This window comes from Tauraco erythrolophus, chromosome 5, assembly GCF_009769465.1.
Source record: "Tauraco erythrolophus isolate bTauEry1 chromosome 5, bTauEry1.pri, whole genome shotgun sequence".
Classification (NCBI taxonomy): domain Eukaryota; kingdom Metazoa; phylum Chordata; class Aves; order Musophagiformes; family Musophagidae; genus Tauraco; species Tauraco erythrolophus.
The window spans coordinates 17,647,659-17,673,386 of NC_141469.1; the positions used below are offsets into that span (position 1 = coordinate 17,647,659).

General features: G+C 36.5%; 1 protein-coding gene across 5 annotated transcripts in view; it reads right to left on the minus strand.

Moving 5' to 3' along the window:
• Nucleotides 1-25,728, minus strand: part of LRBA (LPS responsive beige-like anchor protein) — a 422,962-nt gene that overhangs the window by 97,262 nt on the left and 299,972 nt on the right. For all 5 annotated transcript variants that reach the window (XM_086612273.1, XM_086612271.1, XM_086612272.1 and 2 more), the window contains 2 exons: nucleotides 13,987-14,127; nucleotides 12,677-12,796 (listed from right to left, as the gene is read on the minus strand). In XM_086612273.1, the coding sequence (XP_086468399.1) occupies nucleotides 12,677-12,796; nucleotides 13,987-14,127 (261 nt within the window). The remainder of the gene's footprint in view (nucleotides 1-12,676; nucleotides 12,797-13,986; nucleotides 14,128-25,728) is intronic.

Sequence of the window (25,728 nt, forward strand, 5' to 3'; positions counted from 1 at the left end):
GGGTCTTTACCCTTTATCTTAAAATATTAACAGGACCTGCACAGACTGACACTAAGACAGCAGATGCTGACTCACGTGTGTAACTCCATTAATGATGGAACTTTTTGGACACTTGAGAAAGTTAAAAAGATTAATTAATGCACTTTTTGCTTGTTTTTTGAGGGAGGGAGGAAGGAGTTGCTTGTGGTTTCAAACAAATACCACAGGAAGATGCAGGACCAGCCATGAGGGGCCAGGCTGAAGGACCATTTAGTATCTCACCTGGAACAGTGACAGGGACTAGAAGACTGACACAGGGCAAATTTAGTCTTTCCACAGATATTGACAGCTTCTTACAGTTAAATGGTTTTGAACTAGTTATGTGCTTCCAATTTTTAAAATCCTTAATCATGGGTTCCATACTGTCATTTCGTCTACAAAGGTTTTTCCTTTGGCTATTCTAAAACTGCTTCCTAACAGTTCCAGTGTGGACATTGTAAAAACCAGTAAATGCTCATTCCATATTCACTCTTCTCTACGCCCTTCTGGGTACTACAGACCTGCATCATCACATTCTTCCTCAGTGGTTTCTTTTTGCAAGCTAAAGGATTCTAGTCAAATTAGATCCGTTCCTTCTGGAGGTCTTCCCTTCTGACTAGCCATTTTGGTTGCCTTCATACTTTTTCTAATTCTACTGAATCTACGCACTCACCACATGCTCTAGCTTTAGCCCAATTGTGTTGAAAATTAGTTTCAGAAATTCCTCTGTTGGAATTCATCAGTTCTATAGGGTAGAGACAGACATCCTTATGATAAGCAATACTTCACTCCTTTTGCCATGTTTTTGATTTCACTGCAATTAATGAAGGAGCTCATGGTGAATATCAACGTGAATTTAACACACAGCATTTATAGTGGTATATATTTTTTAAAAAAAATTAACAATAAAATTTGCTGTATCATGATTCTTATGAAAATCTTATAAAATTCTGCATATAATTAAAATACAATTCTTCTCTAACCAAAATTGCCCTCTTCCACATGGAAACAATGATTCCTAAGGAAACTGCACTAAAAAGATTTTTTTTTTTACAAACAAGTGATATCAATAGAATGACAGTTTAACACTGGTAATTTATTTTCATGTTTGCCACTATGCATAAAAAATCTATATAAGATACTTTGCTTCTTTAATATAACAAAATGTTATTTTATTCTTTCCTTTGTTTAGAAAGTAATAAACAGATGCATTTTGAAGCACTTACATGATCTGCAAAGATGTCTAGAAGCAGTGACACCAATTCCCTAACCATATTAAAACATTCATAAGATACCAGAGTTTCAAACTAAATTATTTGTCAACCACATTAAGGAACATTAAGCCCACATATAACCTGTCAAACAAAATCATAACAATGCATATTAGAAGTCTAGTTTTTCATTCATATTGCCATACTTTATTTTACTGTTAGGGGACTTAAACGACATTCAAAAAAAATATACTAATGTATTAAATTAATTCAAATTTCATTTCTTCATCACACTTCAATGTAACCATTTTCATGACTGTGGGAAAGTATGATTTCTAAATACCCATTGGTTTCCCTCCATCTGCTATATGTGTGTTATTTCTCACAGAACTAAGAAATTGCCTCAAGACATTGCCTGAAATTCTCTCAACTTGTAAGAAAAGTACTTCAGCAGGTTTCCATTAAAATTCTAAATTGAATTAATGAAGAAGTGAATTTTGTCAATGTCTAATCATCCTGTTAAAGCTCTAAGAGATTGTATTTCAAATATTTCCTAGTTTAAGTATAATATCAAAATCTTTGGTAATTTACAATTAAGCAAAGAAAATCCAGATGTTTATTTAGTAGATTCATGAAATATATGATAATCACAATCAGCAGTTGATTCCTTGTTGATCAATAAGTAGATTTTATTAAGTCAATACTTTATTGCATAAAAAAATGCATCTTTAAGACACTTTAAATCCTGTTAGTCAATACATGGATTATATATACACAAAATTATTTTACTTTTTACTGAGGATATATGTAAAAGTATGCAATGGTATTGACCATATTTATACACTATGTAACATGTAGTTCAGGTTAATTTGACAGAGAAAGAAGGAAAAAAGTTGTATATACAACTACATTCCTTTCCTCCATTTTTTTAAATTAACTGGAGGTGAAAAGGACTATATGGAATCATAAAAAAGTCTTGATGAAACCTTGAAAGGTCACCTTGCCCACCTTTTCATTCACAGACAATTATAATCAGGTATTCTTGACAGATGTTTCTCTGCCTTGTTCTTTTGAAATTTTCAATGATGGGGATCCTACGAATTTCTAGCGTTCATCTGTTCACACCACTAGAAGGTCTTCCTAACGTCTAGTCTGCTTTTGCCGCAGCTGCAGCCCATTTCTTGTCCTATTCGGACCGAATACAAGCAGCAGCTGCCCCTTTCAACACGTATCAATGTGTAGGAGCAGCTTTTACTTCAGGGACTGAGAGATCCATTCCCACCAGTACTTTCTGACCACTGTTCTCCTCCTGCACTAGGGACAGAGAGCCCACATGCCAGCACCAAGGCTGGCAGGGCAGCGCACTGGAACAGGAACTATACAGCAGAATTCATCTCAACATAAGAAAGAAATTGTTTACAATGAGAATTATTGCTCACTGAAAGAACCTCCCCAGGGACGTGGTAGAGTCCCCATCACCAGTGGTTTTCAAGATGAGATTAGTCAAGGTGCTGGATAATCTCATCTAGGGTCCCTTTCCCACAAAAAGTTGGACCAGATGAACTTTCAAGGTCCTTTCAGCCTGGGCTGTTCTATGATTCTACGAAATGAAGCGCATTGTGCCTGCCAGCCTCAGTCCCTAGCAAGGTAAAAGCATGACAACTGCCACTGCCAAAGTGCACTTCATGTTTTTGTCCTTATTCCTCTTTCCTGCAAAGTAAACAACCTAAAACCTTCAACTTTGTATCAACGGTCTCATTTTCTAGACCCCTGGTCATTCTCCTTTGGGACTTCAGCAAATTTTTCCATAACTTACTTGAAGCTTATTATTTCAACAGCTACACAAAAAGTTGGGAGCAGATACTAAAAGTATTTGTTTAATTTTCAATACCGTTATGATTGGGTATAAAAGAAGTGGACCACAGATATTAGATAAAACTTTCTGATCCATACACCCAGATGTCTATATTTTTAACTACTGCAATTCCCACAGATTGCCATACATGGATCTGACTGAATTTAGAATTATTATTTTTGTTACTCGGAGAAGTATTTTCCTGTTATGGATCTTGGCACAATTTTACAGAAAAACAAATCTTTCACGAAAACCAAAGATCTGCATTCTAAATATGTTAACATTTATGCAACATCAGACATACAGTTTATGGTTAAAAATTTGAATTACTACGTACCTGCTTCTGAATTTTGCTAGTCATTGCTCCTGGACATTTTGGACCTTGCTACTAATATGACATGAAATTTTTCCTATACAAAGGTAATGTTGCCAGTTTGGCAGCAACTTTATTCCTTGTAACTTTTTAAACTCCTGTCTATTAGACGGAGAAGTATAAAACGATGCAAAGCATATGTAGAAGAGCTTATCAGGTTACAAGGTGTCTTAGGCATGCTTATGGCAGGAGTTGCCATTTTGGGGAGCTTCACCTTTTTTTTTTAACATATATTTTAAAATAAGTAATGAAATTTGTCATCCTCCAGTTTCTGAATGTTCCAGCAGCTTGGAAATCTAGAGTTCCTTGCCTCTGGTACCAAGATTTAAACATAGTGCTTAACGTGTTTCAATCACTCGTATTCAATCCTGCAGCTCGTGTGTGCTCATTGGCCTATATACAGCAACCTCCATTTCCTCCAAAAACATTTTAAGTTTCTTGGTCAGTTTTAGACAAATTTCACAGCAGGTTATAAAGAGAACTAAGTTCTTACAAGTTTAAAAAACAATAAGCACGTGAGTAGAGCCATTATATGTTTGTGTCTTGAGGGACACAGTTAATGCAGCATAAGTTCATATTTAAACTGAAAGAGGGTAGATTTAGATTCAATATAAGGAAGAAATTCTTCACTCTGAGGGTGATGAGGCACTGGAACAGGTTGCCCAGAGAAGTTGTGGCTGCCCCATCCCTGGAGGTGTTCAAGGCCAGGTTGGATGAGGCTTTGGGCAACCTGGTGTAGTGGAGAGCGTCCCTGCCCATGGTTGGAACTAGATGACCTTTGAGGTCCCTTCCAACCCAAACCATTCTATGATTTTAGAAGTCTCCACAGAAGCTACACAGAGAGAGCAACATAAAAAATGTCCCACCACTGAGAAATTCTCAATTTGAAGTTTACAGCTTTTTTGACAAATGAGTCAATCAATTGCAAGAAGCAAATCCATAGGAGACAAAGTGTCACCTGTTCTAATACCTGCAGAGAAGGATCTTTTTTTTTTCCTTTATAGAACATTACAACTACTAATAATCTTCCAAACATACAAAACCTGATGTACTACTAAGTAAACAGAATTTTCCCAATTCCCACCTTAATGTTTATTGCCCATAAAGTTAAATGATGGAGTCCAGATTCTCAAGTCTTCTTGAAGACTTGAAGAATCTCATGCTTGAAAGAAAAAATCCACATTGAATAGAAAAATTCACATTGACTACATGCGACCCAGTAATGACTTAGTAAACCACAGAACAGTCACAGAAACTATCTATGACTGCAGGTAACATGAGCAGTATTTTAATTTTGTGATATATTCTATTTATATTTGGTTATAGATATAACTTGTATACCATAACAAAGATTTCCTGCGTAGAGTTTCTGCTTTTTTGGATAAAATGCATCAAGACCCACAGAGAGGAGTAGGTTTAACACTCTAATAAAAAGAAGACCCAGCAATTCCTGCGGATACTCAAGTTTCCCTGCATGTGCTTCTTTCAGTAAAAATACGTGAAAAAGACATGTGATTACAGGATATATTATAACTGGATTTCTGTATCATTTATCAGAAGTCAATGGATTTTTTTTTTTTTTTTTAACAAATGGTTTTCATAGGCTTTTAAGAACTCACAGCTGAAAATTTTAGCCTGGATGGCTTCTAGTTGTATAAGCTTTGAAATTTGTTATTTCATTCAAAATATGTACTGGAAAGGAAGAAAAGTTAAGAAACAATAAAGAACTGAGGTACATGGGCACATTATGTAATTACCTGAGCATCTGTCCAATGACATCAATGTACCAAATTATTTAGTTTTGCTTTTACTTTACTGCAACTATTCCTTTAATTTTAAACATTTCAATAATGTTAATCAGATGCTTTAGTTATATTTTAACGCCACTGTTTAATTAAGAAATCATGGCACAAAAACTCAATGAATCTTGTTAAATATTGCATACTTGTAGCCAATGTTGTCTTTATTCCTTTTAAGAACAATTTACAAAACCTGAAGAACAGTACATAACAGCACTATGACAGCTTCAAATTGATTTTGAGAATGTCTGTGGCCAGCAGAATCCTTGGTTTAGCACAGGCTAACTCTACTTCCAAGTTGGCACTGTCGGTTTCCAGAAGCTGACTGTATCAAAACCATTTTTGGCCAGAATCAACTTTAGTCATTAACATAGAGATGACTTAGAGGCAAAGAATTAGAAAATGAATGAAAATTGAGAAGACAGAGGGCTACTTTCAGAGTTCTTTGTTTATTACAGTCTAGGAACTGTCTTTGAGACAACATTTTAGACTCATGATTAACACTTAAGTTATAATTTAGTTCTTAATCTCAGTATCCTATTCACAATTAAATCATGATGTCTTTTTAGCATACTCCTGCTTTCCAAGCTGTCCCCCTCCAAGGATACTCCTGAAGAATCTCAGCCAAATCCATTCTCCTCCAATCTCACCAGTGTTAATATACACCAGATACTCACTTTGTAACACTAGCACACTCCTAGAAGCCCAAGATAATCTACGCATTATAGCAGACATTGTTTAATACTGTTACAATTCAAAGAGACTTTGATTTAAAGAAAAATTGTCCAAAATGATATGATGCTAAGGAGTTTTATAATATAGCTAATTTGCCAAAACAGCACTTCTGCACCTAAAAATTTACCTGCTGTATACTATGAGAACCTTAGGACAAGATAAAGGATCATAACTTGCCAAACACACCTGTATGAGACATGAATTCAGATGTTCAATATCATCACACCAGCCTTACAACAGCTGTAACTGATGTGTGTCACAAGATTGACTTTCATAAATTAGTACCCATTTTACGATGGAACAATCTGTAACAGAGTTAATTGGAGCTTACTAATGTTTTCTGTAAGTTTATGGTCTTCTACCATCTCCTTTTGAACAAAACTAATCAAATGCTCCGAAAAAAACCCCAAACCAACAACCCATAAGCATATGAAAAAGGAACACACAGAAAGCTGTAGAGGGAAAAGCGTGAAGAACAGCACGTAACTCTCTACTAGTGACCATAACTTGGTTAAAAATTGTACAGAATCAATCATGTTAAGCCAATCTATTTTTCTGTTCAAGAGGTAACAGCAGTAGTGGATGGTGAAAGAAAGAGAGGTAAGATGTTGCTTCACTGTTGAGAAAGACCTCTGAGACTGTCTCGGTCTCCCATGACATTCTTATAAGCAAAGTAGAGAAATGGAGATGAGATTAGGTTACAATAACGTGGGAGTACCCAAGCTGGAAATCCATATTCCAAGAGCAGTTATCAATAGCTCACTGTCAGACTGGGAGGAAATGGTAATGGGGTCTGCCCTGCTCCTAATATCAGTCAATAATCTTGTTAATGACCTGGCTTAGAAGGTGCAGTAATAAAATTCCAGATGACACTAAGAAGACAACATAGCTGTTTGGAGGACAGCATGAGAATTTCAAACAATCTTAAAAAACTGTATATATAGTATTTAAAAAACAAATTAAAAAATCAGTGAAGTACTACACTTGGAAAAGAGAAAACGCATGCAAAGAGCAACATGGGTAACAATTACGCTGTTGTAAACATAACAATAAATAAATTTACTACAACGGGTTAGCTACCAAACCAGAAATAACAACTCTTTCTGAACAAGTATTTGTAAATCTACTCATTCATCAAAGAGAAATAGTGACACAAAAGAATAGACAGACTTAACTTCTGTATTGCAGAACTTAGTCCAAGCCCCATACTAAACTATTTTTCTGTTAAACATTGCCAGGATATCCATGTTTGCTTTTTATACAGTATTAACAAAACTAACCAGGACTGTTTGCGCTAATAATGTAAATTAAGAAGTAACTAAATGAGTTAATGATCATGCCTGTCTAGTACTTTAAAGGTATTAAGTGGTACTCTCATAGAATTGAACTACATTTCATACTCTCCAGTGCAGAAGACTTAACTTAAAAACACATGGTTAATCATTTAGAGGCAACAGTGCTGAGCTAATTAGTAAGCAACAATGCCAGAAGGGTAGTGAGACACTACCACTACTAGGATTTTTAATTTGCATTGCTTAAATAAGTGGATAGGGGAGGACTAGGAAATTAAATTTTATGCCATATATCACCTCTTGGAATCAAAATTTGAAAAGTTCAATCAAAGGTTATACTACAGTGCAGCATTAGCTTCCTGCTTTGATCATCGATCCAAGGCTTTCATGGGATATTGACGAAGACTGGCTGTGATCACACATATGCTTCAGCTTTCTCTGTTGAAGTGATACCAGCCAACAAGTGTTGCTTCCGAAGCTCGCTCATGTTAGTCCTCCTTGTAATATATGATGCCTTCAGCTGAGATTAACAGTAACTTAAGAACAGCAAGCATCAATAACAACATTCATTCTCTTCACGTGAGAAGCAAGGAGAAATCACTTTCTGTGATCAGCTCAATGGTTCTAAAAATTCATAATGTTTTCAGCTGGAATAGGAATAAACCCTTCCTTTTCCTTTGTGCTCCCTACTCCCCATACATCAAGATACAATACCATTTCACTTTGGTCTGACAGTTTTAAGGTCTTAAGAGTGGGTTCCAAAATCCTTTGGATTTCTATAAATCAATGCATTAAACTGCTAGGTCTTCATCGGTTGTAGAAGTATCAACAGGAATCCAGCGAGCTTATGGTAAAAAAACCCTAATATTATTTAATCAGTCACAACAGTTGACTATGTTTATGTTCTCAGCCCATCAGAAATGCACGGCAAAGCTTAAAACCCTTTCACTTGTTGAGAAATAAATGCTTTTTACCCTGTGTTTGCCATGGATTGAATGGTATGGACAGTCAGATGCTACAGCAAAGTCACTTCCTTGTCCATCTATACCTACGTTTTCACCTCAAGTCTTTCAGTCTGTCTCAAGTCCTTAACTAACTAGTGACTCACCTGAAATAATTTTTGGTCTCCACATCTATAGCTAAAATAATTTTCTTGCTCATAAGACTACTCCCAGAGTGAACCTATTGTTGAACAAAAATTCTGCCCTTGTGAGACCCCACCTGGAACACCGCATTCAGCTCTGGAGTCTCCAACATAAGAAGGACATGGAGCTCTTGGAGTGAGTCCAGAGGAGGGCCACAAAGATGATCAGAGGGATGGAACATATGAAGACAGGCTGAGAGACTTGGGATTGTTCAGTCTGGAGAAGAGAAGTCTCTGGGGTGATCTTATAGCAGCCTTCCAGTACCTAAAGGGGGCCTACAAGAAAGCTGGAGAGGGACTTTTTGCAAGGGCATGTAGTGATAGGACAAGGGGCAATGGATTCAAACTGAAAGAGGAGAGATTTTGATTAGATATAAGAAAGAAATTTTTTACAATGAGGGTGGCGAAACACTGGAACAGGTTGCCCAGAGAAGTTGGGATGCCCCATCCTTGGAAACATTCAAGGCCAGGCTGGATGAGGCTTTGAATAACCTGACGATCTTCAAGGTCCCTTCCACCCCAAACCATTCTATGATTTTATGAAAACCAAGCTCTACCTTGTCTTTAAAACGGCCACTTGCACTTAAAAGTGGGAGCCTTCCCATCACACTTAGAATTACATTAATCTTTGAAGGAGGCAGCTGCTTCGGAAGAAGTACATCAGAAAAATTAAAAGTTGAAATTAAAAAATGGGTTAATATTTCAAATGGAGTTTGAACTTAGCCAATTATTTGTCAGAGTACTCATCCACACCAGAAATAACATCTGTAAATATATAGTTTAGTAATTAAATCATATAGTAAGACATTCTTCTTTATTACGTATTGCTCAACCTCGAATAGATCACAATGAAAATAATAATACCTTAACACAAGATGATCTTTTTAACTTTAAAAATATGTAATATTCAGCCCAAAAAAGCAATATATATACAATATATATACATAAAAGCATGTATACAGCATAGAATAGTTCAGGTTGGAAGGGACCTTTAAAGGTCATTTAGTCCATTCCTACCCTGCCAGTGAGCAGGGACATCTTCAACTAGATCAGGCTGCTCAGAGCCCCGTCCAACCTGATTTTGAATCCTTCCAGGGATGGGGCATCTACAGCCTCTCTGGGCAACCTGTTCCAGCCTTTCGCCACCCTCATTGTAAAAAATTTCTTCCTTTTACCTAGTCTAAATCTACCTTCTTTTAGTTTAAAACCATCAAACCTTGTCCTATTGCAACAGGTTCTGCTGAAAAGTTTGTCCCCATCTTTCTTATAGGCCTCCTTTAAGTACTAGAAGGCTGCTAGAAGCTCTGCCCGGAGCCTTCTCTTCTACAAACATTACTCAGCTTTTGTTATACCACAATATTGTTAATTCACATGCACTGGCGATGTACTACAACCCTACGTATTTTTTTTGCACAGCAGATTGTTCCTTGTGTTATATTACTACCTAACTGCATGAGAATCCTCATGAAAATTGCAATTCTCACTTTTCCCTATTAAACTTCACCTAACACTTTTCTCAAACCATTTTTCCCTTCTGCAAGAAGTGCTTTCAATTCCTCTACACTTCCAGTATCTTCCAATCCAATATCAACTGAAATTGAGGCCTAATCTGTTATTATCAAGAAGAATTCCACTCAATACATCTTTCAGTTTTAATAATGAACCACTGGTAACTATTCTCCAAATATAGCAGATTCTTTTAGACCAAGTTTTCCCAGCTCACTCTTGAGACAATGTCAGAAAGTAAGATTATCATCTGCTTCTTCTCTGTTCATAAGGTCTGTTACCTATTCTCATCAGAAATTGTGACTGCTTTGACATGATCTCTTCTTGATAAACATGTGTTTCCTTTGATTGTCTCCTTGTTATCTTCCTGGTACTTAAACATAGCCTGATTATTTGCATAAATATTTTTCTGTAAATTGTAGTTAAACTCACCTCATAATTTCTTGGCCCTCTTTCTCTTCCTTTTTAAAAACTAAATACTTCATATGTCCATTATTGCTACCTTTCTCCTCCTCCACTTCTCAAAAAAAAAAAAATATATATATATACACACTCTGAAATTTTGTCTGCCAGTCTTATAGGTGCAAGAGAACGAAGCTCACAATGACCAGTCAACTTGAAAAGATCTAATGTGTTTGTATTTTCTGAACTGTGCTTTCCCAATTTGATATAGACATTGTATCTTTTTATAAGTGGTATTAATTTCATTAGTCACTGATCAACATTGTTTTGGTGGGAACTCACAGATGCAAGAAAGATATTACTTTTTCAGCCCTATCAGTTGACAATTTTCTCATTCCATTAATCTGCAGATCAACCCGTTCCTTGTCTCCTCACTATTAATATAGTTACAAAAAGATTTAATGTTACTTATGTCTCTTGCTAGTTGCATGACATTCTTGAGTTAGCCTCTGATTTTTTTCACACCATACAATTCTATCCTTCCTTCCATTAAAAAAAAAAAATCCTGATATTCCTCCTTGTTCTGGTTTAACCCAGCTGGCAACTGAATGCCACACAGCTGCTCACTCACACTCCGCCACCCCCGGGGAACAGGGAAGAGAATTAAAGGGAAAAAGGGAAAGAGACTTGTGGGTTGAGATAAGAACAATTTAATAATAACAATAATATAAAATTTAAAGTAATAATGATAAAATAATTTATATATATATATATCATGCTATACACAAACAAGTGTTGCACAGCATAATCGCTCACCACCCGGTGATCAATGCTTGTCCCATCCCGGCAAACGATTCCGAAACAAATATGTCCCAACACTGCAATCCTGGGTGAGCGAGAGGCCCGAAGAGAGAGCGAGAGAGACAGCACTCCAAGAAACCAAGAGTCCAAGAGAGCCCTCAGAAGAGCAAGAGCTCTTCTTCCCAGTCAATCCTCATCTACACACTAGGCATGACACTGCATGACATGGAATACTTCATTGGCCAATTTAACCCTCAATCCTAAACCCAAATTCAAATCAGAAGGAGAGTCATGGGCCTTTTGTCCTGGCCATGCTCTCCCACAGCCTGTTATACTCCTGTACACCAGCAAAAATGCAGCAAGCTTGAAAGGTCCTTGATGTCTCCGTACCGACTATAAACATCAGAGCCCTATCAACATTCTCAGAACAAATCTCAGTAAATCCAAAACACAGACCTCTTCTAGCTACTAAAAAGAAAAACTAACTCTGTCCCAGCTAAAACCAGGACTCTCCTTCTTGGAGTTCAGGTCAACAAAGCTTTCCCACCATTGCCAGCATCCTTGTCTTCTTTGTTCTCCTTGCCAATTCAAAACATTCCTCAGATCCTAGACTCTATTTGTTTACCTCATTCCTTCCTTCAGTGGCTACCTACCTAAACCTCTGCCCTTGGAATTTCTATGTGCTCCTACCTTAGCTTCTTGATCGCTTAATTCTAGGTCTCCCTTAGCTTCTTGACCACTTAATTCTAGGTCTCTTTAATTTATCTTCTATTCCCACCTACTACTTGTTCACTCACCAGTTCCCAGGCCCAGTGCCCCTATTAGGACAGGTTCAATATTATGCTGAATTCTATGTTTCATCTTAGTATCTTCAAACACTGGCTTTCTCTAGCCCTTTGTTTCTGTACCCAGCATACAGTCTTTCTGGAGACTGCTTCCAGATCTCCCTCTCAACTCTTTATCCACTATCCACTTATTCCTCATCACAAGACTAGATTTTGCCCCTTCTGCACCTGGATTAGTCTGACCTCCTCCTCCTGTTTGTCACAGCCAAACAAGGAACTAGGCCACTGCAGAAATCGCCCAAAAATGAGGCTGGATGCCTAGAGTCAAAATTACATAAAGTAATATGAATATTTACTGTAACATTCTTATCTGAGCGGGACAGAAGCATGCGCAGAGTATTTATGAAACTTAGTGGTTAAAACTCTGTACCAATTTCAACTGACTTTTCAAAGGCTTCACCCTTGTGCAGAGGAACAAAAAGACAGTGCAACACTTATGTGTAGCACAATTGCTAATTTTGCCTTATTTCAGTTGCAGGACTGGAAAATGTTTGCTAAAATTTTACAAAAGAATTCACTGAAAAATTCTAACAGAAGTAAAACCGTGTGTCATCCCCTTGCACCTTTTCCCAAATGGTAGGGTAGCTCCCAATCTTCTTCCTTCCTTTTTTCATAACCTGTGGTCCTACGATTGCAGCTACAATAAAGGCAGATGCAGTATAAAATATGTTAACACCTTTCAGGAAAGTTTTTACCTTGATATCAGAAGTGTCACGCTGACTATTGCGCCATGCTCTTGAAATGGATGAAAAAGTTCTATCTGCATGATCAAACTTTCCGCCTTGTAGATTTAGGAAAAGTGTTGTAAAGGGTTCCTAAATATATTAAAAAAGATTAATTAAAAACAGCAACGTATTTCCTTCAGGAATTTCAGGAAAAAAAAAAAGATTTATTATTCTTTTGGGGTTTGGTTATTAATTATGCTACTTCTCTGGCAGATACATGATTAACTGCAAAGGGTTAACTCTATTATCCAAGAATGAGAAATACAAACTGATGCTTATGTGTTCAATAAATGCTTTTTATTCCTACTTTATGTATATATATTCAGGTAAAGAAAAGCAAGTAAAAACAAAAGAAAACATTTACAGGCTGGAGAAGAAGCTACAGTCAGTTGTGACAGAAATTGTTCTCAAGAACATGAAAAAGCTCAATATTTTTACCTTAGATATTTTTTAAACTAGCATGTAACAAAATAACATACGCATTTTATTTTGTTCAAGGTAATCTATTAATATAAAGGGTAGCATTCAATAGTGATAGCTTTATGATTGTTATTGTCTAATATGTAATTTATGATTTAGAAAAGAAAAATGTTTGAAAGATTTAAAAGCCTCCTCTTACTTAAAGAACACTTAAGCACATATTAGTGGATAATTGCTTGAAATTAGCTAAGTGTTATAAATTACTTCAAGGATTTATGTATGCTTGTACATTCTAACAAGCTTTAATTAATGATGTGCTGCTAATGCTTTCCCAAAGAAATTACTTTCTAGGAGATAAATCGTCTTTCAACTTTATAGAAAAATGCATTGTTTAACCATTATATTATCAATATGTAGCATCTCAAAAGGTACTTCCATATAAATTGTCGCAGATTTTTAAAAACTAATTATTAACATCATAGAATGTCAACAAAAGCAACTCATTTACATTCACTAGGAGGTGAAAATTAAATACATTCAGTAAGAACCACAAATATTCAGTGCATGGTCCACTCAGAAAACATGCAAGGAAGGAAAGTTAACCACGTTTAAATACTATAAGAATGTACATTAAAAAGCAATTTTTAAGGATAAAAACCTTTACTGATTTGAAACGGCTGTACCATAAAAATTAAAACCTTTTGCTTAAACTTTGCAATACATTTATCCTACGCTACTGTAACAATTACTAGAAAATTTCAGTACTTTCCTATGCCCTTGAGCTTTAGTTTATTCATTCCTAGCTATTTGTTGCTTTCATTACCATTTAAAGGAAAAGCATTTTTAAAAGATATACTTACAATTCTTAATAACCATGCGAGTGCAAAACTTGCAGTTGAATAATGTGTCCCATAGTGAAATTTTGGAACCTGATCATCTTCCCACGATTCATATCTCTCAGCAAAGAACGCTGCTCTCTTTGGGTTCAAAGCTCCAATAGGCTACAAGGTTTGTAAAAATAAATACAGTAAGTAAATAAAGATGACTTGACCTAGTGCCACATCATACTCTCCTTGCTATTTTTGGTAACCAGAATTATCAGCATGCATGGAGAAGACTGGGTTTGGTGTTTTGCAAAAGCAGATGCTGCATTCTGTAAGCACCTGAATAGATCTGTGCGTTTCAAACCAGGATTCCACGCACACACAGGCAGCTGGTTGGAAAAAAAGTCTCTTCTGCATTCATCTAGGCTTAATTTCTCTTCACTGTTGATTCAAGTCAATGACAGAAACCGCTTCACAGTGGAATGTCTTGGACAAAGAGTTGATAACTTGGTTGTTAACTTGTGTCCCTGTGGATATGCGTGCGTGTTGAATACACTATTAAGCAAATGGTAAGCAACAACTGGAAACATCTTTGGATAGTTTTTGGGGAAAAAAATAGTGACCGGTAGGATGGAAGAACGTTGACAGTGCTGAAAAATTTGAATTTGGAAATTTCATAGCACTATTCTTGTTTCTATGCTTTCTATTTACCATCCCAAGACAAATTTTACTTAATGGATAAAACTTGAAACTTTGAAACAGACAAATACAACAGCAGAATTTCTATATGAAAACACTGATATAAAAGAAACAAATAACGTATGTAGGACTAAAAAGTCTGTCACACTTTCATCAACATTGCTATTCTTTGTTTTGCACTTACCTAGGACATAAACACTTAGGGATTTATTTAAATCTAAGAAATACAATATTTTGTTATCTATAGCCATGTATTTTTTCAGCAGACTTTTACATAAAGGATTTGGAAAAACGAGTATACATCATACAAATCACTGAGAAACTCAAAAGTGAATTTAGCCATTCGACATGTAAAATGTTGCAAGAAGTCTAAAATATCTTCATATATACATGCAAAACATATATGCAATACAATTTTGCATACATATTGAGCACACTGTTCGTGTGTTATTAATGTAAATGATGTCCATCTGCACAGACAATGGATGCATTCGAGTATAACTGAAGAATAAACATGCAAAAATATTTTCTTCTTTCTGTTGCGCAATAATACATATACTTAAGTATACACTACAAGGTAAGGAAAAACTTTAAAAGAAAAGTCCTTTAACAAAAGTATCAGCAACACAGTCATTAATTCAAGTATAGTTCAAGCAAGCAAAATACTATGTCTGCTATTCAGATAATTATGATTCAAATAACTGCTTCTTTGCAGCTCAGGTGAAATTTGGGATACAAGCATCAAAGTATTTTCTCTTCTAAGGACAGATTAGATCTATGAATGACCTAAGATCTAATCTTACATTTTTTACTTAGAGCAGCTTTCACATTGCAGTAGGATAAAGAAAACATCTTAGGTTAATTACTATTTTTTGCAGTCCCCTAATTTGAAATATAACCCTTTAAAAGAAGTGGTTCCCATATAAAAGGATTTTTATCTGATTTAGCAAATTTATTCCAGGGAAGAATGAAACTGACTCTAAGAAGTCTCTTTGTTGCAAGAACCATTTTGGAATCTCCATCTGTACTGATTTTCCCTGAAGACTCAGCTATGCTTGAGGGAAAAAAGAAGAAGGAAGGTCATTGGTAGACAAATTATATAAATTAAAAATAGAAACAGTGTTGTGCTGTATGGTTCTGCAACATTGTATGTATTCTCTTTATCTGCTCCTATTTTTATTGCTCTCCAAATGAGTATAGCCCAAATCAATAGTTATAGAATTACATTCCTTGAATATAAAGCTAAACCCAATTAGAATTGATTTCATTCTCTTTTCAAAAAAAGAAGGGGGTATCATGCAGAGATCCATATAGCCAGAATCCACAGTATTGATTTTGGCTGTTATTGTTACAGTTGGTTTCTGAAGCCTGCAACAGGGCAACTATCAAGACATGTCACATTTATTTGCAAGCAAATAAAAAAAGTCCCCAAATGAAAGAAAGCTTAGGGGAAAAAAAAAAAAAAAGAACCATGGAGCTGTGCACTGACAATGATACACTATCAGCTTACTCAGAGAAGTTACAGTGGGAATACACACATTGAATTATACATTACACGAATGCACTGATTTATTGTGGTAATAACATCCACCTCATTAAAAGATTCTGCTTTGCTGCAGTTGGAGGGCTACATATTGTTTACTGCTATAAATTAATGGCAGCGCACAGAAGACTGTAGAACCCTTCTAACAATAGATCTGTAATGACAGTGCTGTATATCACAGCTTCCTCAGCAGCTTCATAATAAAATGGAGACAATGTATTGGGCTAATACATTCTACCAGGCAGGCCCATATTTTTCTGACAACTGCTTCTAAGGATGAGGTGATTCTGGTGTGTTACACTGCCGTGTGAACACTTAACCAAGCTTGAGCTACAGAATAAAGCACATACAAGGAATATGCAAATACCTTCTGACTTTTAATTTACTAAATAAATTAACTGAATTTTTGTAATTATTTCATATTTCAGAATTAACAGGGAATCATGATTACATACTGGATTCACTCCCCTGTGAGTAAACACCAAGGGAAAAAGAGTAACTCCAATCTAAGCTATGCTAGATGTAGCTGTGAGACCACAAATTTACACTACTCAACATGGTTTCCCTATGGCTATAGTCCATTAAGGAAGAACAAGCTGAAAATCTTTCACATTCCGAAATTCCGGAATATATTTTCTTTGCAGTACCTCTTTTCAGAGAGGAAAATCAGGTATGAGTTCACCAATTTAAAATACCTATGTAGATGAGGGGAAAAAAGAAAAGTAGAGACAGAAAAATTCCAACAAGCAAAAACAATGCAAGAGATTACGGGAGTCAAGACAAGAAACCACTTATAGCTGTATTGAAAAATGAATAATGCATATGGTTTTCAAGTCAGAGTTTGTTCCAAAAAGGGTGCAAACTGGAGCAAGAATTGAGGTAAGGAAGTTTTTGTTTTCTCTTTTCCAAAGGCATGATCACCTGGCTTTTGACTCAAAGTGGTTGTTATAACAACATGTGCTACAAATATGAAAGTTACAAGCTATTCCTAAAAAAACCCAAACTTGTTTGATATTAATTTTTCAAGTGCTCTCAAATCTAGGATTATCTCAAAATAAATAAACCTCACATTTTGACCACGAACCGAATATAGTAAATCTCAGTCTTTGGACCAAGCTTGCCTGCTTTCTTTGAGTCATAGCAAAGAAAAATGGTTTGTTGAAAAATAACTGAGAAAACACACTGACTCTTACCATCTACTGCTGTTAAATATGTCCAGACACTATGGTGTACAGTTATATTTGTTGGCTCTTTATCTTACTCTGTGTGAGACATTGGAACAGTGGCCCATTTTGCCCTTGTTTTGAGAAGAGGCCCTGCTGCACCCAACGGAAGAAAGCAGGATGCTCACTGCTCCTCAGCATAGGGCAGAATCTCTTCTGGATTTTGTTGTTCATGTTCAAAATCACATATGTTTTGGAAAATTGCTAATGACCTAATATAAGTAGACCGAAGTCTTATAAAGAAAGAATTACGACATGTTAATTTATAGTTACACATTTGCTTCTTATTCCTATATAACGTGTTTTCATTTTAAAAATAGTGTCTGTCACTCCAAATAAACAGACATACCCTGTTCTTACCCATGCTGTCTTTTCTTACTGGCTTTTACAGAGGCTTCTGTTACTAAAACAAACATTGCCACTTTTACTGTCTCCTATCCAGTGTAATACTGGGAAGAATTTTTAACTCTTTAATATTCAAGATCAATGAAAGACTAGAGCACTAAGGCAGTAAATTGGATTTAATTACTGCTAACAGTAAGTAGCCAAGATACCATAGTTTCAGCTTCACTCTTAACTGTTACCCCTTGTGCTGAAGACAGCAATCTTAGCAAACACTACTGGAAATCAGGAGATCCGTGCAAGCGCCTGAGTTCTGAAAAGCAGGTAGTTCCAGAACTAAGCCCATGCTGACCAGTGCAAACAGAAAGATTTAAAAATTAATGAAAGTACTATTCTTTGAAATTTGCACTTCAAAACTTCTTCACCATGAAATAAAAAAAAAAAGAAAAGAAAAAAAGACAAAAAGAAAAAATGATAGAAATGCTTTTCCTTGTGATTTCTTATACTGTTTTCTTATCCACATTCAACCAGGTATTTGGATTTCTGTAAATACAATTGTCCGCATCATTGAATTATGTTTTGTAGCACCCTTGCCAAGTATGATGGTTGTTTTTCATAGATTTTACCTTCAAGATGACTATCTGGTTTTCATTACTGATATTTTTCGTATATTCATTGGGCTTAAAGGACCAGGGGGACCATGAGGTCATCTCATCTAGTCTTATGTTTGTATGACAGGCCATTAAATGCCTTTCCATTACATGATTTTTAGCCCAACTGTTTATACCTGATTATAGCGTGCGCTGTATTTGGCCAACCTGCTTTCCAGAAAGGCATCTGACTCTTGAGTACATGGACAACCTGCTATTTTTCTTGGAAGCTTTTTGTACTGATAATTGTGATCCTTATTCTAAAAAAAACACACTTCAGTTCAGCTATGAATTTACTGGTACGTTACCAAAGAAATCTTATTACACTTCTCTCTGACATATCACAGAGTCTCTGCTTGCCCAGTACTTTCTATATATAAAGATACTTATAGACTATAATTAGACTTTTTAATGAACAAAAGAAATTGACCTCTTCAGGTCTTCCATTTTAAGGCATTTCTTCCAGCCTTGAGATTTCTCTGTACTCTGCCCACTTACCAGTGTATTCTAACACACAAATATCTGAAATGTGTCCAGTGTTCCAGTGTTGGTCTTCTCACTGTTGTAAATATGCTGAGTGCTTTGCACTCTGCTGCAGTCTAACCACGACTGCATTTTTAGAGGATTGCTTGTTTAGCTACTTTATGGATTACCAACACATAACTAATTCCCAGAACTAGCCAAAACTTGTTATACCATCAGTGGGTCTTCCCATCTGAGTAAAACTTCTTTTTCCCAGACAGAGATATAAAGACAAGATGCAATGGTATAATTACATCCAAACTTTATTAACTTAGGCCAACTGGGAAATATCTGGGAATAAACTCATATAACGTACATCACGACTCTTCATCTGTCATTTTTGTGTTCGGGAACAGCCACAAAATGTCATACTCCCCTCTGAACCTGTTCTCACTCACTGTTAGAACTCACCGCTCTTCCTCTCAAACAACAGAGTACTGCTTTCTTAAAAAGTAGGTCCTGCAACCCTCCCATCTTACCTTAATCCATATCTGACTCAAATTCACGAAAGAACCATATCCCAAAGAAAACAACAAACACAATTATCTGCTGAACTGCCCTCATTGATCAACTAAATCAGTCCTTGAGCTGATCCAGGAATGATTTAAAAAAATGGAAACAATCCACCAAGGAGAAAACCAATCCGTTCCAATTCATTCCCAAAAGCACTGGTTTCACAGCTGATGCTCAAATCCCACATCAAAAACTAGGCTAGGAGGGAAGAACTATGAATTCGAATGTCAAAATTCGGCTGAAGGGGACAGAACTTGACAAAAATTTGTACTTTTCCTCGGTGAGCATTTAGGCGATACACAATAATTTCTGCTCCAATTCTAAACTGATTTACTATTTTTCAGTATTAATTGTAAATTATATTTTAGTCACTTATAACACTTAGTTTTTGAGAACTTCAACACAAGCAGCTACTTGAATTTCATGTGTTTTCTTAGTGAAATAAGGACTCCTATGGTCAAACTCTTTTGCATGTTGAAATGGTGCAATACTTATGAATATTAGTGAGTCCACCAATTTTGACATCACGATATGAAATCAGAAAAATTCATACAGCTGTGCTGCCTTCTTTTCCAATCATTAGCCAACACACACTTTTGAATTTGTTGAGTAGACATTTTTTGAGTAGACATTTGTCTATTTGTTCCATCTAGTTAAGCTGCTTCCCCTTTAGAATTGGCAGGTTGTTATGCTCATAGTTATAATTATAATCCATTATTCTGAATATAGCTATTTAAAATAATTATGATACTTGAAAATTTGTAGGGAGAAGGGAAACAAATGGGACAATAACGTAAAGCAAGTTCTGAAGAATATTTCCTGTTCTTTTTACATTGACCTAAAACTAAAACAATTTTCAAGTACAGATAAGAGTTGCAAGCAAGCAAGACTTCATATGGTCCACAGAGAACAAACAAATAAAAATACCATAATTACCCTAGCTACAAAGCAAGGAAAATGATACCTTCTCATATAATAAAGTTGCTAGATTCATTGCTTCAGGGAGCAATGCAGAACAAATATGAACAGGTTTGAAAAACCAACAAACCAACAAAGACAACTAGACCACCAGTGGCCAGCAAACATGACTGACTGAATTATTTCTCCAGTTCACAAAGTAGTTAAACTTCTGATTGCCAAAGCTCGGAGGTTATCTGAAAGGAAGGATGACGCTTTACACGCCCTCTTTCTTTTCTTTTTTCGCTAGGCTCCTGCTACTGGCTGATAACTGGGGCAAGATATTGAGCTAGAGGAGCTTCTGGACTGGCTCCTCTCTTATGACTTCATATTAAATGACTCGGCATCTTCCCACTTTACGGGCTGGTGCACGTGATATCACAAAAGGCAGCCAAGAGCACTCCAGTACAACAAACTTGTAGTTCCTTTCACATGCAAATGATTTCCTTGCTTAGAGACAGCTCTTTATTTAGACGAGTGAAGAAACACACATAAATGGCTACCAGGCACCTCATTTAATACTCCCATGCACAGCTTAGGGTGCAGACAACTATATCCCAGCAGCTCCTCTAACTAAGTGACAAGTATAACCAGCTGATGGTGATGAGCATTTTTATGAAATGTACGATCCCTGGGCATTTCCTGATGCGCTGCATATGGGATGAAATTCCAATAATCCTCTTATCTCAATGTTCTCTAAAATAAATTTAATATAATCTATACATACTAAAACCACAAGCTTTTTTATGTAAACCTGCTTTTTTAAATAGTTGTCAGACCTTACAAGCTTTCTTTGAAAAGATCCTATTTACCAGAAATCATGTCATGAAATCTACCAGATCACATTATGTTAGAAAAAACATTTTAAAGCTCAATTTTCTATTCTAGGGAAACTAAGAATTCAATAAAGGGCTGGGAAAAAAGCAGACAATAGTGTGTTTATGCAAATTAAATTAAAAGTATTTCTACACATGCTTTATTATTAAGAATTTTTAAAGAGCTCACACATTCTTTTGAGATAACAACAACAGTCAGGAAAGACTGATCTGAAGGTGATCTAATAACTGTCTGAACACTGGAACAGGTTGCCCAGAGAAGTTGTAGATGCCCCATCCCTGGAAGTGTTCAGGGCCAGGTTGGATGAGGCTTTGAGGAACATGATGTAGTGGCAGGTGTCCCTGTCTGTGGCAGGGGGGTTGGAACTAGATAGTCTTTAAGGTTCCTTTCAACCCAAACCATTCTATGATTCTATGTCAATATAAATCATATTTAATAGTGCAAAATACGGAAGATTCCCAAAGTTCACTGCTCAAAAATGGATCATAAACTAATCTTAAGCATAAAAAATGAAGAAAACCTATGTTTAGCAACATTAGCAATATTTTAGCACTGTATTAGTGATAGGATACACCTCAGGTTACCTAAAATCATGGAGGAATTTGAATCTAAAGGAAAAATCTCCGTGCCTTCATATTACTAACAATCGTATCAAATGCTATTACACCCATCTGTAGCGGATTCCAAAACAACGCACTGCTGAACTGCAAACTTGCAAACTAATTAAGCACACATACACTTTTACATAAGGTTTAATCAGTTGTTCAGCAAAACTGAAAGTGTCACACACTGTGTATTTGAGGTATTGCTACACCTTAATACTACTGTGAAGGCAAACTGAAGAGAGCTGTTATGTGTTGTACACTTCCAAAGGGTCAGGGAAAAAAGAAAGTTTCATGTCCCTGAGAATCATGAGGAGAAATCAAGCTGCTTGCAGGCAGTGAGGAGGGTATGGCAGTGTAGTCACCTTACTTAGAAAATAACCCTGCCAGCCAAAACTAACTATTTGCATATACTATCCATGACATAATCTATCCAGTGAAAGAAATCCTTGCATTATCATTCAGTTATTTAAAAAAAAAAAAGTAAAAAAAATAATCCTTTTATGGATTTTGAGAAACAGGATTAATGAGAAGCTACATGCACTTGAATCATAGCAGGAGATGAAAACATTGTCTCTCTGCCTTCCCTTCAATGACCATGATCCTCTGCCAACAACACATCATACAAGACACAGTCACAGAAAACAGCAGCCATTATATCTAACATCAGTTCTATATAGGACAATCAGAACTAAAAATGTAATCCTTTTGGCTTGTACTAACAGCACAGGACCTCGAGCTAAAAGCTGACACAAACTTACATCTTCTGCAGATTAAATACTGTCAGGGCACACAAAATATACATTATTGTGCATCATGTGTAAGCACCAAGCCCTACAAAAAGAGCAGCAGCAGGCTATAAAGATGTACTTGGGAAAGTATGAAGAGTTTTTTACTGTAATCTGTACTGTTTCATAGAACCATTACAGTCAGATTATATAGATACTGAATGTAAATAGTCAGCTAAGAGCCCATCAATGTTTATTTTTTCACACATGCATTGCTTCGCTCCTATCTAAGGTGAGTTCACTCATCATTTTATTGCCTATTTCACAAGGTCTCCTGATTAGTCAGCCATCGTCTTCAATATCGTCACCAGATTAGTATTGTCAGAAAGTTTTATCAACTCCCTTTTCACCTTCTTTTTCAGATTATCATGTATGCTGAACAGTATAAAGTACAGAAAAGAGCTATGGAATGTCAGTGACCACCCTACTTTGGAAACTAACCTTGTGTTTCTGATACTGAGGCAGGTTCAAGTGATTGGCTGGATATTATATGTAAATTATTTTTTCTTAATCTAATTAGACTGTTAAACTCAAGCTTTTAGGATCATATCATCTTCTCCTAGTCATCTTTTTCTACTGATTTCCTTCATTCGATCCACACTTTCATCTGCTGATACTTGAGTTTGAGACAGATCATCTGATGTGTCCAAACTAAGTCCACAGCCTGAAAACCACCTTAAACTCCTCCTTAAAGATTACCATTATTATTATTTTACCACGCTCTCATTTTCTCTGAGCAATGTTTTTATACCTGGCTTGTCCTTTGACCCCAACAGGCTTCCTGCTCCTAGGAGTTTGATCAAGTCAGTTTTAGACAGCTCCAGTTAGGTGAGATAAATCTCATCCTCATTTCCAGTATGAGTGCAATTTTCAACTTAGCCGCCATCATGCTTGTTCAGAAATCTGAATTACACAGATGTGTGTTGTAGCAGCTCATAATCCGCTGGAGTTCAAATGTATGAACGTAAAAAGGAAGAGAGACTGTATCAAGAGAATAACATTCACTTTACATTAGGAAGACAGAAAACACACATTTAAAATGTCTGTGGCTCAAGACATGTGTGTGAAATTACTTTATTTTGATTGCTAGTACATTTTATGACCAGACATGTGCCCCATGGTTTCTTGTGATCATTTAAAAGGTCATGAACCTCCCTCAGTTCATTTCCAATTAGAAGATGACATATGTTCAGGGCACCTAAAACTGAAACAAGAGCCAGGTGGACAATAACATCAGATACACACTAGGAATAGCATTTTGAACATTCAGTGTTAAATCTGAGTTATTGTTTTCCTTGTCTTTGAGTATTTCTGCATTCCAAACAATACCCCTCCTTGAGGCAGGGGAAGACTTAGATTATTAGGCTCATTACCAAAATGATTATTATTGATCCTGTAAACTTGGCTTTTGCTCTAATATATAAATAAAGAAAAATAAAGATTGCTTGAAAAGAATTAAGTGATCCTAGAAACTGCTATATGCATCTGAAGCCTACAAAGAGTATGTTTCTTGTGACTTCAAAAAATAGGCTTCTGGTGGGAAAAGAAAAGAACAGGGAAGAGAAAGTGAGAATGGTAGCAAGATGCACTCTGTCATCCACTCACATGTTCTTTAGAGGAGATGGTTTGATACAGAGAATAACTGACTAATGACAAGGAAAAAAAGACACAGCTATAAAAGGATGGCTATGACATTGTAACACAACAGTGGAAATTCCCAGAATATTTCAAAAATTCTATCTAGACTAAGACTAGGATTTCAGAAGTATGTTTTGATAACTCATCTGAGAGATGTCTTTGGGTGAAGTTTCAGTCTCAGCAGGTCTCTATAAAGTTGTGGAGGAACAGGCAGCTAAACATGCATGGAAATCACGTTTATTCCGAAAAACATCCCGAGACAGACGCTGCATGAAGCTCAAACCAACATATCTGCACAAAAATCTCTGTCTTTGAAAGTGAAACAAGTGGCTCTCAAGCACGGATTGATACCAAAATCCAAAAGAGCTAGAATTGTTTCAGATGCAGCAAACAGTTCAGCGTCTCTAAAGATCATGCCTGAGTCGGGCTTGACAACCCAATAACTACTTCATTTAAATAAGCAAGTCTTCCTCGTGGCTATTGTTCCCGCGTGCCAACCGAACTGCCGGGAATTGTCTATGGAAGCTCCGTCCATGGTCCTGCAGCACGCGAGGGCAGCCAGGAGGCCCGGCTGTGGTGGGTACCTGACCATGGTGCTGCAAAAACAAGCTGGGGACCCGGGAAACGAGACGACTGTAGCAGATCAGCCCCAGATCCATGGGACCATTTGCAGCTTTGTCTCCTAATTTTGGTAAAGGTGCTAAAGGAAATGATACAACCGATTGATTCAGCTGTCAAAGGGTAACAGGCCAATTTTTATCATTCACAAAAGTCCCCAGCAGAATCTGTCTGAGGGTTACTGGCATTTGAGAGTCTCACAAAATCACTTTCCCTCCGTTTAGAAATGAAAAAACCTTATGTTATTAAACTAAAACTTTCCACGGGAATACAAGAGACTACTCGGCACTCTAGTTGGTACGATTTCTAATCCCACAACAGGTTTTGTGGTACAAACAAAGCAAGCCCATCATAGTCCTAAAATTATGACACTGTCCTGGGATGTGAACAAGAGAACTTGATGCTCTTGGACAGCTTTCTTCAAAGTGAGACTTGACTTTTGAGTTCTCATGTCACAAGCAAGGACCTCAATCACAATTACGATTCCCTCCCCACCCATCCCTTTTTAGGTCTCTGTATATTCAAAGATGATAGATAGGGAAGAAATAGTCTTTGCTCTCTCAGCTACATTTTGCACTTTTATGTTTTCCTAAATGGTACCAACACACACATCCCTAAAAATCAAGGCACTGCTCAGAGTACTGCTTCTTGTTTGAATGCTTCTGTTCCCCTAAAAGTTTCTTTTAATATGATGTCAAATGTCTAGATATGTTGATCCCCTTGCACAAACAGGTATGGAGATCAAATGTACAGCTACAGCAAGGTGATAAACCAGTTTCTGTAATAATTTATCTCAACTGATCTCTATTCAGCAGACAATTTTAGAGAGGGTGGAGTGTCCTTGAA